At 42.4% G+C, this 19,038-nt stretch overlaps 1 protein-coding gene across 1 annotated transcript; it reads left to right on the top strand.

Moving 5' to 3' along the window:
* The first annotated feature begins 9,099 nt into the window (after window positions 1-9,099).
* JCHAIN (joining chain of multimeric IgA and IgM) lies at window positions 9,100-16,625 on the top strand. Its single transcript, XM_063310047.1, has 4 exons — window positions 9,100-9,205; window positions 11,583-11,715; window positions 13,850-13,930; window positions 15,874-16,625. Exons 1-4 carry the CDS (start codon window positions 9,142-9,144, stop codon window positions 16,064-16,066), a joined length of 471 nt encoding a protein of 156 aa, XP_063166117.1. The 5' UTR covers window positions 9,100-9,141; the 3' UTR covers window positions 16,067-16,625.
* Window positions 16,626-19,038: the final 2,413 nt, after the last annotated feature.

Raw genomic sequence — 19,038 nt, 5'->3', positions numbered from 1 at the left:
CAGTCCGCCGCCCAACGCGGAACCCGCTTCCGGTTTTCGAGGAAGGAAGGGATTCTCTCTGTACTGGCCGCCCGATTTAAAAAAAAATCCAGTCCCTAATGGAGCAGCATGAATTCCTCCCTTCCTCCCCTGTTCCACATGTAATCTTTGCCTTCCCCAAATGGTTTAACTTCAGGCGGCCGAGCGACTCGGGGAGAGCGAGGCTCCTGGTTCCGGAGAGGGCCACTTCCGGTTTGGAGACTTTGCGGGCGCTCTGCTTTGAAAATGAACATAGAGAGTGGAGCTGGCTAAATGCCGGTGTCCCGGGAATCCATCGGCTGGTATTGTTGGAAGGAGCGTTGCATCAGAATCGTGTTTTCGGGGCTCTTGACTTTTTTCCCGCCGCCCCTCCTAAACCTCCTTGGTGTGTACACTGTGGAATGCTCTCTCCCTGGTTTTCATATGGAATGTACTACTACTTTTATAGGCACCTGGGGAAGATCTGCCTCTGCACCCAGACCAATAGTGATTGAATGGTGTCTGCCCCTGTTTTTGTTTTCATTTTAATTTTTCTTTCTCCCTACTTTTACTTTTACTTTCTTACTTACTTATTTAGTTGAATTGATTGGTGGCCCAACTGCAATGGACTCTACTGTCCGTTTTTACTGTATACGGTTACTGTATGCTTTAATTTATTGCTGTTACTGGGCAGCCTAATTTTTGCAAAATGTGAATAATAAAATACAGGCAAAGGGATATGTAATTAACTTCACTGCCACTAAATAAGTCTCAACAGGTGACTGGGGCTGGTCTTTCCTGGACTTAGAAGCTATCCAAGGTTTGACCTGGGTGATATGTGGAGACAGCCAAGGAAAACCAAGAATGGAAACTAAATTGGGAAGCCAAACCAATAACAAAGACAGCTGCGCACCCATATTGTTGACAAGAAAACGACATCCAATGCTATCTGCTGGGGGAGGGATGTAAAAATTCAAGATGACAGCCACAACCATGTGATCGTGAACACCACCTTGATTTTTTGTCATCGCTCCCCAGCACAATGCCCCTGATTGTGTCCATGTAATGGAGAGTTGAATTTGACTAGAGGGCATCTTCATCTTTGGCAGAAGATAGAGCAGTTACAGATTAGGATTTCAAAGAGATGAAACATGGTGCGGTGACCCCAAGTCAAACCACAAAGAAGGGGACAATGTCTGTGCAACCCTCTGCTCCCCTTCCCTCATAATAATAGTATTTCATAATTAATGAGGTTAATGTAAAATATTGGCTTTCTTCTGAGCTTAAACAACTTTGAGTCCTTATCCTAATTATTAAACCTGTCTATTTTACTCAGCAGCCGCCTCTTACTCCCCTGTAATGACTATAGCAGCTGCACCTGTTTTGTGGTTTTCTTAAAAATAAACTGCCACCTGGGCTCTTTGCATACAATGGTTCCAGGTTTGGGTCTAATATATCTCTTTGTGGGTATCAGATGCATTCTTTCTTTCCACCACAGCTAGTCTTGGAGTAATTTGATTTTTCTTCCGTTGGCGTCTCTTTTTCTTGACTTTCTGCACTTCGTTGATTGAGAAGAGGCACTGTGTAATATATTCCAACCTGGCAAAACTATCATGGTTATGGAGGCATACGGGAGAAGAAAAGGTTGACAGGCCGTAGCAGTACTTTTGACACTGTGAATTACCCAAGATTTTTTTTTTAAATCCATACAATTGTGTCCAATTCTCAGAGACTGCCTGGACAAGTCCCTGCAGTTTTCTTGGCAAGGTTTTGCAGAAGTGGTTTGCCATTGCCTCTATCCTAAGGCTGAGACAGGGTGGCTGGCTTTGTGCTAAGTCACCTAGCTGGCTTTGTGCCTAAGACAGGACTGGAATTCAGGATCTCCTGGTTTCTAGCCTGATGCCTTAATCACTACACCAATCTGGCTCTCAAGATTATAAACTCAAGATTTTACTTGAGTTTGAAAGTAAAATAGCCTTGAGTTGAACTCAGCTACTCATGATTTACATGGACATATCTATACCGTTTCCTTGGCTTGATATATTATTGGTTTGCAATTGTTTTCTTGTATGATCTTTGTTTTAACTTACTAATCTAACTCACAGCTTCCTATACTTCCATTCAAATAGTAACCCAAGTCAACCCCACTTAGCTTTCAAGATCAGCCAATGTCAAGTGGATTCTGCCACTTCCTGAGGTTTACTTGAGATTACCACAGGCAAAAATGACCAACTGAGCACAAGGTGTGTAGGAGGACCTTCTGTTTAATCAGACTTTTCACCTTGAATCAGTGGTTAGTGAATCTTAACCACTTTATCAGATTTTAACCAGTTAGTTAATTAACTGAGCTGAGTGTCCTCTGGGCAAAATAAGTAAATGAACAGTTGGGAAAATGTTTACAGAAACACTTTATAAAATAAGAATAACTAAAGGTAACAGTTATATTACCCTGGGAGCTGAAGTAGTAGAGTCCAAGGATCACTGGCTCTTTGTTTCAAAGATGCAAGTAATTTAGTTGATGCTGGAAATGATTCCAACGTGGATTCCTTGAATAAAAAGCTGCTGGAAGCAGATTAGCCTGAAGTGAACCCAGGAGAGTTTTGTTAGTGGCACAAGACCTGCATTGTACAGAAAAATCAGGATCAATCAACAGTGGCATTAACTTGGCCATCATTTATTATTTATTTATTTATTTAAATTTATTAGATGCCCAACTCCAGTGGAAACATACTGGAGGACAGGCAGTTTTGATATGATGTGAAAAACAAAATTCAGATGGTAAAATCTATGACAGGACCCATAGCAGTGGAAGTAGAAAAGGGAGACTTCCCTTCCCTTGAGAGGCTTAAATTTTCCCTCCCTGTCATTCTTCAAATATGCTCAGATTGTAACAGCCAGAATTCCCATTGTTTTCTAAAATGCATTATCAGTTATGTTCATTGTAAACTCTGTATGAACAGTAAGGTTCCCTTCATTGTCTTAAACTTCTCTTTCCCCAAGATCTGCAGCTTCTGTCCATGTCACACTCCCCCTGCCCGTTGACTGCTTTTAACCTAATGGAAAAATAATACATCACAATTTTCTTTGCCATAACTTTTAAGACTTGCTGGGTAATCTAAAGCATAGTGGACCCAGTCGCAGTTAGTCATGGGTGGTTCAAGTACTCCCTGTACATGCTGGCATTCTCTGAAAAAAAGTCATCCCACTTGATGCTAATAATATATTAGCGCTAAGTCTTGGTTTGAAAAGTAAGTTAGGAGGAGTGATCTGCAAAATAACCCCTCTTCTTGGTTACAAAACCACCAAAGGAACTGAAACTTTATACTTTAGAAATAAAACTGTGGTCAGAAGGTGGGTATTTTTAACGGTGTGTTGGAGGCAGTTAAAGGCAGAACTCTACAGCTGGACTGCAAAAAGCAACTTGAAATCTAGGTATAAATTACTGTATCATTGGTAACAGAAGGAATTCTGCTCTTTTAAGCCAGTGAATTCAAGCAAATTTGAGGAAGAACAACACTAATCCAGAAGAAGTGAGGACCAAGTCAATGAGAAATGGACAGCGTATGAATTATATAACATAGTTGAAGGAACTTGGGCAAAATGCTCTAGGACTCCCATGGGATCCCTCCCCCATTTCTTTCCCATATTCTCTCTACTAATCCTAATGCTCACTGTCTTCTTCCTCCCCCTCGTTTTCCAGTCTGGACATGCTTCTATCAAATGCCCAGGATGAAAGATAACTAAGCTCAATTTTGCTCTGACTTCTTGCCTCTGTGTCCTTCTGTGCCTAGAGACCAGAAAGGACTGTACAGATCCAGCAACTTTGGTGCATTCAACCCATAGTCAAACCAGGCCAGTATCAAACAGATTCCTATATTCCTACATTGCCTATTTGCCAGGTGGGAATTACCCATTGTTAGAACATATTTGTGATATAAAAATGATGGGCCCAGCTTAATAATGAGAAAGCTCACCTACAGCACTTCTACTACCCAGCATCTCCACTCCTCAGTAGGGATTGAAACCTACCTGTGATTATCTTTACTTCTGCTGACCTCAAAATACAAAGAACTCAAGCCAACCAATGTTCACTCTCTTTTGTTCCAGCTGACCAGTAGCACAGTGTGAACAATGCCATTCAGTCAGTGCCTTGATTTGAGCAGTCGTACAGCAGTACTAACAGAAATATCCCTACCCTCACTCTACACAAAAGAGAAGATTAATTGCTAGTGCCCCCATCAATGTTTTCTATACACACACTCATTAGTCAGGTCATTTACAAAAAAATAAATAGTGGATGTTATGAGGCTATTCTTCCTGCATTTAAAAACCTGCATTTAAAAACAAGCTGTGAAAGTGAAGTAATAGAATATTACCCTTTTTTAAACCCAGAACTTTTACCAATGGTGGTAATCATGATGGCTTGTCCCTGTGCAGGCTTGAGGGGGAAGAAGACATCAACAATGCCTACAAATAGGATACTGAAGGTTGCTTTAAGTTCCAGGAGCAATTAGGTGGAATGAGAACAGAGTGACCACCAATGCAACAGTGTCTGCAGGGGGAATGAAAAAGCAGTTAAGGTGGTGGTCACAGTAGCACAATCAAAGCCCTTGTCCTTTTTGTATGTGTGTTGACATCATAAGGGCCAAGGCTTTGATACTGGTGCCATGATTGCCACCTTGACTTTTTTGACCCCTTCCCCCATCCCCCCATGGATTCTGCTGCACCAATGGGAAAAACAAACCACCTACAAACTTTCCAGAACTGCAGAAATTCAGAGGAAAAACAAGCTTTGTTCCAGTTTCAAGTCACCCAGCACATGGACAGGTGTAAACGGAGCAAGATCATGAGACCAAACAGGTCTGGCACTGATTATCAGTTGGTGCCAATGCCTCCTTTAGGTCTGCCCTAGTATTATTAGATGTAAAACCATTGCTCAGGGATTTTTAAAAAATCATATTTTTTCCTTACCACAGGACTCACATTAACTTGCTATCCAATGCAAGAATGTCTGTTGCTTTGAGGTCACTGTCCCCAGGTAACCCTGCCATTTTCTTCTTTCACACACCCCTTGTGTGTGTATATATACACATGTATATATACATGCGCACACACATTCTCCTTTTATAAGTCTCTCGGGCTGATGAAGTAAGACAGTGATTCAGAAAACCTTACATGATGATAATAAATGTATTTATTCTTTAAGATGCCACAAGACTATCTGTGGTTTCAGCTGTAAAAGACTACAGGAATGGAGTTATCCCTTTGGAAATCAATGTCTTTTAGATTAGCCGAAGACTATTTACAGCTAAATTTATTCTGTGCCACTTGCTATCCTTTTAATGTGCTGATGGACTCTCCTAAGTATTATCTCCAGTATTCCAGAAAAAAAATTGAATTACCAGTTGTACTGCAGTACTGTTGTTGTTGTTTATTCATTTAGTCGCTTCTGACTCTTCATGACTTCATGGACCAGCCCACGCCAGAATTTCTTGTCGGTCGTCAACACCCCCAGCTCCCCCAGGGACGAGTCCGTCACCTCTAGAATATCATCTATCCATCTTGCCCTTGGTCGGCCCCTCTTCCTTTTGCCTTCCACTCTCCCTAGCATCAGCATCTTCTCCAGGGTGTCCTGTCTTTTCATGATGTGGCCAAAGTATTTCAGTTTTGCCTTTAATATCATTCCCTCAAGTGAGCAGTCTGGCTTTATTTCCTGGAGGATGGACTGGTTTGATCTTCTTGCAGTCCAAGGCACTCTCAGAATTTTCCTCCAACACCACAGTTCAAAAGCATCTATCTTCCTTCTCTCAGCCTTCCTTATGGTCCAGCTCTCACAGCCATATGTTACTACGGGGAACACCATTGCTTTAACTATGCGGATCTTTGTTGTCAGTGTGATGTCTCTGCTCTTAACTATTTTATCGAGATTTGTCATTGCTCTTCTCCCAAGGATTAAGGGTCTTCTGATTTCCTGACTGCAGTCAGCATCTGCAGTAATCTTCACACCTAGAAATACAAAGTCTTTCACTGCCTCTATGTTTTCTCCCTCTATTTGCCAGTTATCAATCAAGCTGGTTGCCATAATCTTGGTTTTTTTGAGGTTTAGCTGCAAGCCAGCTTTTGCATTTTCTTCTTTCGCCTTGATCATAAGGCTCCTCAGTTCCTCTTCGCTTTCAGCCATCAAAGTGGTATCATCTGCATATCTGAGATTGTTAATGTTTCTTCCAGCGATTTTAACTCCAGCCTTGGATTCCTCAAGCCCAGTTTGTCGCATGATGTGTTCTGCATACAAGTTGAATAGGTAGGGTGAGAGTATACAGCCCTGCCATACTCCTTTCCCAATCTTAAACCAGTCCGTTGTTCCGTGGTCTGTTCTTACTGTTGCTACTTGGTCATTATACAGATTCTTCAGGAGGCAGACAAGATGACTTGGTATCCCCATACCACTAAGAACTTGCCACAATTTGTTATGGTCCACACAGTCAAAGGCTTTAGAATAGTCAATAAAACAGAGATAGATGTTTTTCTGAAACTCCCTGGCCTTTTCCATTATCCATCGGATATTGGCAATTTGGTCCCGAGTTCCTCTGCCTTTTCTAAACCCAGCTTGTACATCTGGCAATTCTCGCTCCATGAATTGCTGAAGTCTACCTTGCAGGATCTTGAGCATTACCTTACTGGCATGTGAGATGAGTGCCACTGTTCAATAGTTTGAACATTCTTTAGTGTTTCCCTTTTTTGGTACAGGGATATAAGTTGATTTTTTTCCAATCTGATGGCCATTCTTGTGTTTTCCAAATTTGCTGGCATATAGCATGCATTACCTTGACAGCATCATCTTGCAAGATTTTGAACAGTTCAGCTGGGATGCCGTCGTCTCCTGCTGCCTTGTTATTAGCAATGCTTCTTAAGGCCCATTCAACCTCACTCTTCAGGATGTCTGGCTCTAGCTCACTGACCACACCGTCAAAGCTATCCCTGATATTGTTATCCTTCCTATACAGGTCTTCTGTATATTCTTGCCACCTTTTCTTGATCTCTTCTTCTTCTGTTAGGTCCTTGCCATCTTTGTTTTTGATCATACCCATTTTTGCCTGGAATTTACCTCCAATGTTTATAATTTTCTGGAAGAGGTCTCCTGTCCTTCCTATTCTATTGTCTTCCTCCACTTCCGCGCATTGCTTGTTTAAAAATAACTCCTTACCTCTTCTGGCTAACCTCTGGAATTTTGCATTTAATTGGGCATATCTCCCCCTATCACTGTTGCCTTTTGCTTTCCTTCTTTCTTGGGCTATTTCTAGCATCTCAGCAGACAGCCATTTTGCCTTCTTGGTTTTCTCTTTCTTTGGGATGTATTTTGTTGCCGCCTCCTGAACAATGTTGTGAACTTCTGTCCAGAGTTCTTCCAGGACCCTATCTACTAAGTCCAGTCCCTTAAATCGATTCTTCACCTCCACTGCATATTCCTTAGGAATATTAGTGAGCTCATATCTAGCTGATCTGTGGGTCTTCCCTAATCTCTTTAGTCTGATCCTAAACTGTGCAAGAAGAAGTTCATGATCGGAACTACAGTCAGCTCCAGGTCTTGTTTTTACCGTCTGTATAGATGCCCGCCACCTTTGGCTGCAAAGGATGTAGTCGATCTGATTTCAGTGTTGTCCATCTGGTGAAGTCCATTTATAAAGCCGTCTCTTAGCTTGCTGGAAGAGAGTGTTTGTTATGCACATTGAGTTGTCTTGGCAAAATTCTATCAGCCTATGTCCTGCTTCGTTTTGTTCTCCCAGGCCATGCTTACCTGTAATTCCAGGTGTCATTTGACTGCCCACTTTAGCATTCCAGTCTCCCGTGATGAAAATAACATCTCTTTTAGGCGTGTTGTCCAGTAGGTGCTGCAGATCCCCATAGAACTGCTCTACTTCAGCTTCTTCAGCATCTGTGGTTGGGGCGTATATTTGGATCACTGCGATGTTAGATGGCTTGCCCTGAATTAGAACTGAGATCATTCTATCGTTTTTTGGATTGTATCCAAGCACTGCTTTAGTCACTTTACTATTAATTATGAAGGCTACTCCATTTCTTCTGTGGTCCTCTTGTCCACAGTAGTAGATTTGGTGGTCATCTGATGTGAAGTGGCCCATTCCAGTCCATTTCAGTTCACTGATGCCCAAAATGTCTATCTTTAATCTTGACATCTCACCAATAACCACATCCAATTTGCCCTGGCTCATTGATCTTACATTCCAGGTTCCAATGGTGTGCTGATCCTTAGAACATCGGATTCACTGTTCACCACCAGCACTGTCGGCTGCTAGCCGTCCTTTCGGCTTTGGGCTAGCTGTGTCATCACGTCTGGGGCTAGTTGAACTCATCCTCTGTTCCTCCTCAGTAGCATTTTGACCATCTTCCGACCTGGGAGTCTCATCTTCCGATGGTATACCGACATATCTCTGGTTGTACTGATCCATTTAGTTTTCATGGCAAGAATACTGGGGTGGGTTGCCACTACCTTCCCCAGGGATCACATTTAGTCTGACCTCTCTGTCATGACCTTCCCCTCTTGGGTGGCCCTTCACGGTTTAGCTCATGGCATCATTGAGGTGCTCAAGCTCCAGCACCACGACAAGGTAACGATCCTTTGCTGAAGACTGCAGTACTAGACAATATTAATTTGCTAATCAAGCCTTCCAAAGCAGTGTTTTTCAAACTTGGCAACTTTAAGATGTGTGGACTTCAACCCCCAGAATTCCCCAGCCAGCCATGCTTGTCACCTCATACATTTTCTGTCACTTATTTATATCCATTTACATCCATAATATCCATTTATACTACATGTCTGTCCTTTTAATTAATCCATTTAGGTGTGTCTCTCAGTCCACAAAACACTATCAAGATTAATAAAAAAATTAATAACTAAGGTGGGGAAGAGAAAATGCTACTGTCTAGCCAAACTTTCAAAGAATGGGGTGGTTTCCTCTTTAATCAGTAAGCCCACAATAGCTTGTGGTTTCACAATGTCTGGTCACAGCCTTCAGTACCGCTAGCTTGTTGCCAGCGCTGGTCTTTCAGAAAAAAACGGTGTGCAGCAGTTCCACACTGACTTTCTTAGCTCACACTGTAGAGAGCACCTGAAGATAAGAGTTGAAGATGAAGCTCTCATGGATGTTCTGTGGAGTCGGGATCATCTTTTGCAGTACGGTTCTTGTAACAGGTATGTGACGGTTACCAAGAGTCAAGGCAGCCTGGAAGAATTTGCCCGTCATTTTAACTGGCACATTCGTCTCTTAATGATACTGCTAGAAGACCTTTTGAAAGTAAATAATCCTGGGATAGGAGGCTTAATATATTCTGCTAGGTGGTTTAAGATGAGGTGGGTGGGTGTCTGTGTGCGCACATGCACCCCCCCTTGCTTTAACTGGGACATCTCTCGATGGGGCTTGTAGGAGACTTTAAAAGTAAGTTAGTAAAAGCAAGTGTGTCTTTTTCCTACTATATTACTAACAGTATATATTTTTACTGTGCTCATTTTGCAGAAACTTTCTATAACCTTAGGATTTATAATTTCAGTTGTAAAACTTTTATGTTGCATTAAACACTGACCACCATAATGGCTTTTCATTAAAAGTAAGAAATGTTGGAATAAAATGCTTATTTTATCCTGCTTTAATGGGATGGGGGAGAGGCGGGTACACATAAAAATATCCAGAGTGACACCTAATTTAAACACTTCTAATTCAATAAAATGAGCATTCTGGTGTTTCTTACATTTAAAAAGTCGCATCTCCTGCACTTTTGGAGCTTTGTTTTGAAACAATAATCCTAAGGTGCTTGATCATGACAAAACTGTTTGATTTGCTTGTATGGAGCATGCTAAATTATGAAGTTCTGCTTCCTTCCCAGTTAAACAGATGAATGGAATATATCACATCTACCATGTGAATTTTGACATCTCTGTTTACCATCTTGCCTGTGGCTATATCTTTTTCAGACTGGATTGCCAGAGCCCTTTTCTGACAGAAACACCCTTCATTATATTTCTTAGATCCAAAAAAAGAAGTAGCTCAGAAGGTTGAGTAAATGCAGAAGCTAAAATCAGGAAAGCGGCCCAGATGGGAGGACATTAGATGTGACCATGACCTTGTGCAAAGAAGGAAAGAGAAAAATGTGGGGTTGGAACAGAGCTGCCCCCTTTTACTCAATGGAATCTTGGGCCCTTCAAATTGAAAACTAAGTGATGATCAACTCAACAGGTTAAAGCTTTTCCCATCGTGGTCTCTCCAAGGAGAAAGACCAACTGATACTAAAGACCTTGAAAAAGTTAGATTAAAGATTAAAACAACCACTCATATACACAACAGACTTGTCATTAGAAAAACTTTAAGAAAGGCAGCCTTTGAGTGAGCTGTATGGACAAGAGACAGAGATGGACCATCTTTTTTCTATTGTGCCTCATTCCCCCAGTAAGCAGTTGGGGGGCACACATTAAATAGGGCTGGATCAGGCAAGAAATGTGAGTGTTGGGCAGCCATTCTTTTCCTAAATTCTCCTTTTCTTTCTTTCTGTCCTCTTCTTCTCTTCCTCTCTGTCTTTCACACAGCAGCTTCCAGGGAAGGAGCCACAGGTAAAGGGAGTTAGACATCAGGGCAACTCAAGATGAAATTAGGCCAAAAGCGAAATGCAGCTTTAGAACTACAGGTAGTCCACAGGTTTTTAGAAGAAAAGAGACTTCAGGCATTCTGCATTCAGAAGCCTCCACAGAAGAATGCTACCCATAAATTGGATGCAACATTCTGGATAACAAAGGTCTGACTGGGTCTACAAACTCTGCCTTTTTGATCAGTTAGAATATGGGAAGCTGATTGGGAATCAAAGCTGGAACACCGGGTTTGGCTTGGGTTTGCACAATGTATGGAGCCAAAATGCAATTGGCTAATTTGGGGCTCACCGTGCTGTACAAACCCAGCCAGTGTGTTAGTTGATAGTTCAATACACTATGCAACTCAGGCAACAGAGAGTTCATTACAACTGTAGTTCAGTTAATCATGCATCTTGTGGAGACACAGCCATTGCATGCAGAAAGTCCCTGGATCAAATCCTTACAGCTCAAGTACCTGAACTGGAGAAGATCCCAGCTTCAGATGCCAAGGATCACCATTTGGAATTGGTCCAGATCAGTTTCCCACACCTAGCACCCTCCAGATGTGATAGGCCAGCATCTCCCTGTGAAATGGCAAGTCTGAGCCTTCTAAAGGGCACCAAGTTGCAGAAAGCTGAGCAAAAGAGGTGACGCAGCAAATTTCAACTATTTATGTGTAACCCAAAGATTAGCTTGCAGAATCATGACTTGTGCCTGAAAATACATCTTGAAAGACTGGGGTTTCAGTTACCTTTACAGCCACCCTAAATTTAGCTTCCAGGGTTTTTCAGCTGCAATTCTCAATATCACTAACACTACAACTTCTCATTCAACCAGCCTTGTTTTGTCGTGACTGCTGGATGCATGGGATAAAATCAAACCCTGGACAAAATGACATTAGATAATGTTCTTACTTTTTTGTTGCCTCATTGAAGCATTTAATTTGTTTAAGCTTACTGGCAGCAGGAAGATGATGAGCATATCCTGGTGGATAACAAGTGTCAGTGTGTAAAGGTGACAACAAAATTTGTCCCTGATAAAGAGAACCCTCAAGAAAAGATCCTGGAGAGGAACATCCGCATCATGTAAGTGTTGCCTTATCTTCTCTCTGCATTTTGCTTTTCTGTCAGTATATAACAAAGGCATAATCACAGAAAGGAATGGGGCAATGACAGAGATGCACAGCTTCTGGAGTAAGAGTGGACAACCTGAACTCATGCACACCCCAATTTTTTTGTACCTCTCGAAGCTTTTTCTGGACTCAGTGTCAAACAGTGTTGGCAAAAGACATGCGAAACTGTAGTGCAGTCTCCCTACCTGGCACCTTCCAGATGCTTTGGAACTACAGCTCCCAGAATTCCACAGCCAAATTACAGGTGTTGCCATCCCAGCATATCTGGAGGGTGCCACACTGAGGAGACTGTGGTAGTCTAGGTCAGTGTTTCTCAGCCTTGGCCACTTTAAGATGTGTGGACTTCAACTCCCTTGCTATCTGGGGAATTTAGGGAGTTGAAGTCCATACACCTTAAAGTGGCCAAGGTTGAGAAATATTGGTCTAGACCATAAAATACAAGACAGCCAAAGTGATGTACTAGTGAAGAGGTTGGACAAAGATGGGAAATACCCAGGTTCTAGTCCTCCTTCAGCCACAGCAGCTTCCTGGGTGACTTTGGGCAGTCCCTCCCTTTCATCCCAAGACCTAGAGTGGTTTAGTGGTGAAGGTGCTGGACTAGGACTGGGGAAACTCAGGTTCACCCCTCCACCACAGAAACTCCCTAGGGGACTTTGAGCCAATCCCTCTTTCTCAGCCCCAGAGCAAGTGCGGTCTATTGGTGAAGTAGCTGAACTAGGACTGAGACTAGAGACCCAGGTTCTAGTCCCCACTGAGCCGTAAAAGCTCATTGGGTGACCTTGGGCCTGTGTGGCATATGGGCTTTGTGGCCAGTCACTCTCTTTCAGTTCAAGAGCAGGGAGACCCAGGTTCTAGTCCAACCAGCCACTGAGGTTCGTAAGTAAGCCACCCAGAGTCACATGCTGAGATGAGCGGCTATAGAAATTGAATGAATGAATGAATGAATGAATGAATGAATGAATGAATGAATGAATGAAGAGTGACTTTGGGTCTCAGCCCAAACTATCTCACAGGATGTTGATATGTGTGCATGTAAAGTTACATTAAAAGAATCTTACAAGTCTGAAAGTACATTTGTCCCCCATCCCCTTTACAGCCCAAGAAACTAAGGAGGGTCCCTTCTGAGCCGCTTGCCCCATCCACATTACTGCTGTGGGCTAAGTTGCCTTTTATCTGACCATTCCCTTGGCTGCATCTCTTCGCCCTGTCTCCCAAGGTCATTCCCACATACCATTACATCTACTGGATCAGACCCCTGGCCAATCTACCCCTGCAGTCCCTTCTCAATGTGGCCAACCACCTACACAAGGAAGCCCACAAGTCTCCCAGCAGATGGCCTTCAGAGGCAGTCACATTGCCATCAAGGCTAATGGCCATTGATACCCAATACAGGGTAGTTTGGATATCTCATGGACTGCCTGGTTGGGCAAATCAAAATGGTGGATATCCATAGCAGAGGTCAGAGCTGATATCATTTGTGTTTGAGACCCACCACATGGAAATTATAGCCAACCAGATTTGGGTCTGAGCTAGAGGTTGATAAGTAGACTAGAATGTTGATGATGGGAATATATTTCAGTCTCAGATTTGTCCACTTTTAACATCTGGATAGTTATAATTCTTCTCCTATCCAGTAGAGATATGCCAAATGTCTGGAGATCAAACTGTTCCAACCCACAATGTCCCATTCCACCCTTGGCACAATCATTCTGAGACTGGGCTATTCTAGCCTCAGAACATTTTGACCAAAAATTGCATACATTTACCATCCCAATGTTTTCATAGGAGTTACCAGACTGGTTCAGAGAATCATGCTCACACTTTATCCCTATCCATGTACAACATACAGCTATATTTTTGTATTGTTGCTATGGAAGACTAGTGGGAGGAGAGAGAACCCAGCACCCTCTAGACCTGTTGGGCTACAACACCCACAATCCTTAGCCAATATAACAGATGGCAGGTTATTATGGGAGATGCAGTCTTAGACAACTGGAAGGCATTTGTAGTAGGGCAAAGATACATTCCTGTTGTATTTCATGAGAACAAACCAATATGCAATCAATCTTTTTTATTCCTTTTTCCAGAGTTCCTCTCAATGCCCGGGAGAACATTTCTGACCCTACTTCGCCACAAAGAACCAAATTTGTATACAAGATCTCCAAACTGTAAGACTTTCTCTTGTCTGTACTTCAACTGGCACCAAAACATTTACGGGCGGTTACAAGGCATGTTTGTGTTTGGCGATGGGCACAGAACTGAAATGGTACCATCTCCGTATGTCTTCTGCCAAAGCATCTCTCTTGCCATTTTGCCCTAGGCGAATGTTGCATCCTCGTAGATGTTTGAGAAATGACATATAGTGAGAAAAATATTTATTTATCACATTTATATCCACCACAATCAAAGAGACTATGGGCGGTTGCCATTAAGAGTTGACAAAACAAAAATGTAAACATTAGAACATCTATGGTGAATTTAAAACTTCAATCCAGCCATAAAACCAGAAATAAAGTAATACTTGGCAGCCTCACATTGCTGCTACATTATCTGAGTCAGTCACCTAATGTCAGTTTAGGTATCTCTCAGTGTATCACATAGCAATTACAAGTTCTTGACAACCTCATTACTCTTAGAGAATATTGGATGAGAAGCAGCGAATATGGCATGGATGGTGAAATCAGGCTTATTGGCCAGATGTGCACAATTGATGTCTATTTTGGATACCTTTATGTATCTCACCATCACTTAAAGTTCTTGTATTGAAGCAATCTCCTTTTGTAACCATTGTTGTCCTGTAGTGTAGTATTTTGTATGTGCGAGGAGAAGGTATTATATGGCATCTCTCTTTTGCTCAGAAGCCAGGTGATTGTGAACTTTAATAGTAACATTGTATGAACACATAGCATTGGATATAAGTTGTTTTTCTTTAAGGAGGAGTACCAACAAAAATCCTCCTCCCCACTTAGTCATGATTGTGAAGTCCTTGGTGCTCTCTGAGCTTGGTGGTTGGCTTGCAGTCATTTCATTATCCAACATCTGCAAGCCAACCACCAAGCTCAGAGAGCACCAAGGACTCCACAGTTCAACCCTGAGCTACAGAGATTCTCTTCTGTTAGTCATGACTGTCACACAACAGCTTCCAGTGTCTGTCTTCTTCTGGCTAACATATACTCATCATTTCCTTTCCTTTTTTCCCCTGTTTCTTCTGTCGAACTATCTCTGTATGTTCAGCCTTCCTTCCTTATGCAGAAGCATCAGCTTATCCTTTATGTACATCCTACCAGAGCAGCAATTTGTTTGTGATGGATAAACACAACCCCAATAGCTGCTTTTCATAGAGCAAAGCAGCCTCAGCATGTTTGAGAGCTGAAGCAGGGAAGTTGGAACCAACAACTCTCAGGCCAGAGAGAACCGTTATGTAAATGTGGGGCAAATGTCTCTAACTCTCAAGGGTGGAAAAATGAATGGCCAGAAGTAGTGTGTTGACGCAAAAGGGTGTAAGGAAAAGGATCCAAACCTTGGGGCTGCCTACGTGTTTGCGTGTGTAGGAGTGCGTGTGTGTAAATTTATATATTTTGATTCCTGTATTCTGCAGCAGGCATATATATGACTTCTTTCCTGTCTGCAATAAAGCAATAAATTATCTAGTCATGTGGAAGCATCTGCTATTACTGATTGCAAGATCGGGTTTCAGTAGAGATGATATTTATAGCCATGCCTGGTGTGAAGACTTGACGAGGTTGGATAATGGGTTGCTGAGCAGGATAGGACGGGAGGAAGGGAATTCATTCTTTCCCCCACTCGTCTCTTTTCTGATTACTTCTTCACCTTGCCAACATGGGCCTGGGCCTCCATAGGGGGAAAGTTATTCTTTTCTGACCAGTCAGAAGCTAATATAGTCATAGAGCAATTTAAGTTTTCATCTACTATTAATAAAGGCAAATGCAGGAGCTGCTTCTAAATGAGTGGAATTCTATAAAATCATTTGGCAGTTTCAGCAGTAACAGGAAGTTAGATTGAAACTTTCTTCTGGAATATTTCTCAGTGCCTTGGAGGGTTGTGGATGGATCCCTTGGCTTAATGTTTCTCTTCTTGTCTTCTGTTCCAGGTGTGCCAAATGTGACACCCCAGAAAGTGCAAAAGAGGTGTTTGGGTCAGACACTTTATGTAACCATCCTGAGGAACCCTGTTACACCTACGACCGGAATAAATGTTACACTGCCTCTGTCTTGTTCTCCAACAATGGGAAAACTAAGCCCATTCAGACAGCCTTAACACCTGAATCCTGCTATCTTGATTAGATCACAACTGTAGTGCTGCAGTATTTGTTCAGCATTCTGGGAATGTCTACACCACAGAAATATATGTTGAACTTATGCCAGTGATTACTTTCACAGCTCATTTGGGGGGGAATACATATCCCAATCTTCACATGCGGAAGGACCCCCTCCCTTTCTCCCTGCCATATTGGGTATCTATATTGATCCATGGACAAAAAAGCCATACAAGTAAGAAGGGGAAGGAGGAGTTCAAATGAACATTCTCTTCTCCCAAAGAATCCTGGGAATTGTAGTTTGGTCTGGATGCTGTGAATTTTCTGAGACATCTTAGATATCTCTCTTGGAACCTTGTATCTCCTGGGTGAAGAGAGTAGCCATTTCATGTCTTTGGTGTAGACATCCTCACATGCTCGTAATGCTTAAAAGAATGTTGAAAAGTTACCCATCTCTTCATCTGCATCAGCAGAATGCTCTCCCTTGATTTCTTCCACGTGCTTCTTCTAATATAAACAACCACTGCTAACTATCTACTACACTTTTCATTACTGCATGTCATCAATAAAATTATATCTCATTAGAACGATAGTCATTTCATTGGAATTCAACCCTATGATTTAGAGTGGGTTAGATGTCTAACTGGTACGAAAGTGGCATAATTCTATTTCAAAGGCCAGCGCCACATCAAATTATTTTTGAGTTGGTCCTGGTAAGCTGGGTGCCTATGGTGACCTGTGGCCCCTAAATGTTTTCCTTCTTATCCCAGCAGAAGATGCTACATGCAGAAATTGTAAGATGCATTGGTGTGCCTGAAAGAAGCTACCTGAAATGATATGTTCCACACTGGCAAACCTGTGGCTCCAACTGGTTCTGCTGGTTTCCTGGGGGACCTCCCTCTTCTATCTGATTCTTCAGTTGTTCTCCCACACAACAAATTTCTTTTTGGTTGTCAGGAAGATTGGAAGCCCAGTCTCCACATCAGATGGTGGGTGATGTTGGGCAGGGGCAGAAGTTTATCAGAGGGAACCACCAATCGCAGCTCTTAGAATGTTGTGTGTTAAAGCAGTATGGACAGCAGCACAGCACAAACCCATTTCAGGTACACAATAGGGACATACTGCGGGGGCAGCAAGGTTTAGGACCACAGGATTTCCTGCCAGCTGTGGGAGGGGAGCACAACTGAGCAGCTGTGTGGGTGAGGCCAGAGACAGCAATGACAAACTGGTGGAAGAAAACATTCAAACTTCTGTTGGGTGTCCCTTGTGATTTTCTAGGTGTACCAAACAGCTCTGGTGGTTCCAACTGCATCATTTATTCTGATTTTTTACCAGTTGCAAAAAGAGGCAAAGGATTCTGTAGACCACTGGGAATCCTCACCAGGTATTGCTCAGAAATTTTCATGCAGGTACATGCCCTGAGAAAGGGAATCCTTTGATACTGCCTTCCAATTTATCAATACTTCAGGTTTAATTAAAATTGTAGTTAATTTTAGTATTGGTGGACAATTTGCAAGTTCTAAAGTTACTTTTGGAGACTGAGTCCAATCATTGCACAGCTCTAGTGATTTCTCCATGGCCTCTGAACCACTGATATTTGTTCCTTCTATTATTGGATGGATAGCCAAGTAATGAAACTTCATGCATTGTGCAAAAGTGAAATCTGGTTTGTTTGGTTTTGACTTAGCATGCTGTGTGAACTGAGCTAATTATGGCTCATTCAATAAACCATAGCTAATTCAAACATGGCTTGGCACAAGTTGCGAATCTCTTGCTTATAATAAATACTAGTAAAAGGTAAAGATAGTATTGGGATTATTACCTAGTGTAACAGGTGTGGGAATGCTTGCTTGCAGTGTTTCTCAACCTTGGCCACTTTAAGCGGTGTGGATTTCAACTCCCAGAATTCCCCAGCCAGCCATGCTGACTAGGGAATTCTGGGAGTTGAAGTCCACACCGCTTAAAGTGGCCAAAGTTGAATACATTAAAGAAGAAAGCTGTGTGCTGGAAAAACCTGAGAAGCTGAAGAGTTTGTGTAGAAGAAGAATTATAGAGGAAATTCTGTGGGCAAGGAAGCTAAGGAGCAAGGAACAAAACAGCATTATGCGATGCAAGATCTACGGAAGCAAACGTTGGGTTCCTAGATATCGACACATTTCTTGAAGTGCACTGATCCCCAGAACCACCAAGGACAGTCAGCTCAAGGGAACCAGTGAGAGGTAAGAAGTCCTCAATGGACATAATTTGATCCTGAGCTACCAAAAGATTCTAGAAAGTGGCAAATCAGGAGCTTGCAAAAGCCTCCCTAGGGAAAAGCAGAAAAAACCCAATCTTGCTATGTACAAGCTCTCTTCTCCACCCTGATTTATAACTACTTTGTGCCAGCTTTCCAAAGCTGTAGCAACAATGAATGAATGAGGAGTTGATGCTTAGGACAATTAGGTTTATGCTCCAGTTCTGCTTTTGTCTATTTTGGATATTCTTATCGGTACTCATAATTCAGTTTATAACTGAAACACAACCTGGATCCTAGTTGTTGTGCTTGGAGCCAAAGACTAAGAATTCTGGAAACTGCACTCCAAAGAACCTAAAGGACGCCACCCTGAGGAGAGCTGACCTGTGTCACATGTCCCTACCTACAAACATGCTTTCACACCACACCTGATCAGTTCAGCCCCTTTTTCTCTTTACTCCCTCCAGACAGCCAAATTAGCTGGACCACACCTGTGCTCCAGCTATTAACAAAGTAGCCCTTTTGCAGGGGCTGTTTGTGATGCTTTGAGAGGAGAGATTGCACATGTGTGTGTGTGTGTTGGAGAGAGAGAAGAGAAGGTTGAAGGTAAAAGAGGAGAAAGGTAAGAAATGCCAGGCCAGAAATGGCTTGGGAGAGTCTGGACAGTTGAAACACAGAAAAACCCATGAGAAGAACTCAAAAGCCACACTAACATCTCCAGAAGCACCAATAGGCAACAACGCATATCAACTGATGCTGGTACAAAC

The sequence above is a fragment of the Candoia aspera genome, chromosome 8 (genome assembly GCF_035149785.1).
Source record: "Candoia aspera isolate rCanAsp1 chromosome 8, rCanAsp1.hap2, whole genome shotgun sequence".
Lineage (NCBI taxonomy): Eukaryota > Metazoa > Chordata > Lepidosauria > Squamata > Boidae > Candoia > Candoia aspera.
Note: the sequence above shows the minus strand (reverse complement) of the source record. Positions and strands in the feature narration are given on the sequence as shown.

What these genes read in the sequence shown, in the direction of transcription:
- JCHAIN (XM_063310047.1), top strand. Translation starts at nt 9,142, where the DNA reads ATGAAGCTCTCATGGATGTTCTGTGGAGTCGGGATCATCTTTTGCAGT. An exon ending in CAGTACGGTTCTTGTAACAG is followed by an intron (nt 9,206 to 11,582) that starts GTATGTGACGGT and finishes AATTTGTTTAAG; the next exon opens with CTTACTGGCAGCAGGAAGAT. An exon ending in GAGAGGAACATCCGCATCAT is followed by an intron (nt 11,716 to 13,849) that starts GTAAGTGTTGCC and finishes TCCTTTTTCCAG; the next exon opens with AGTTCCTCTCAATGCCCGGG.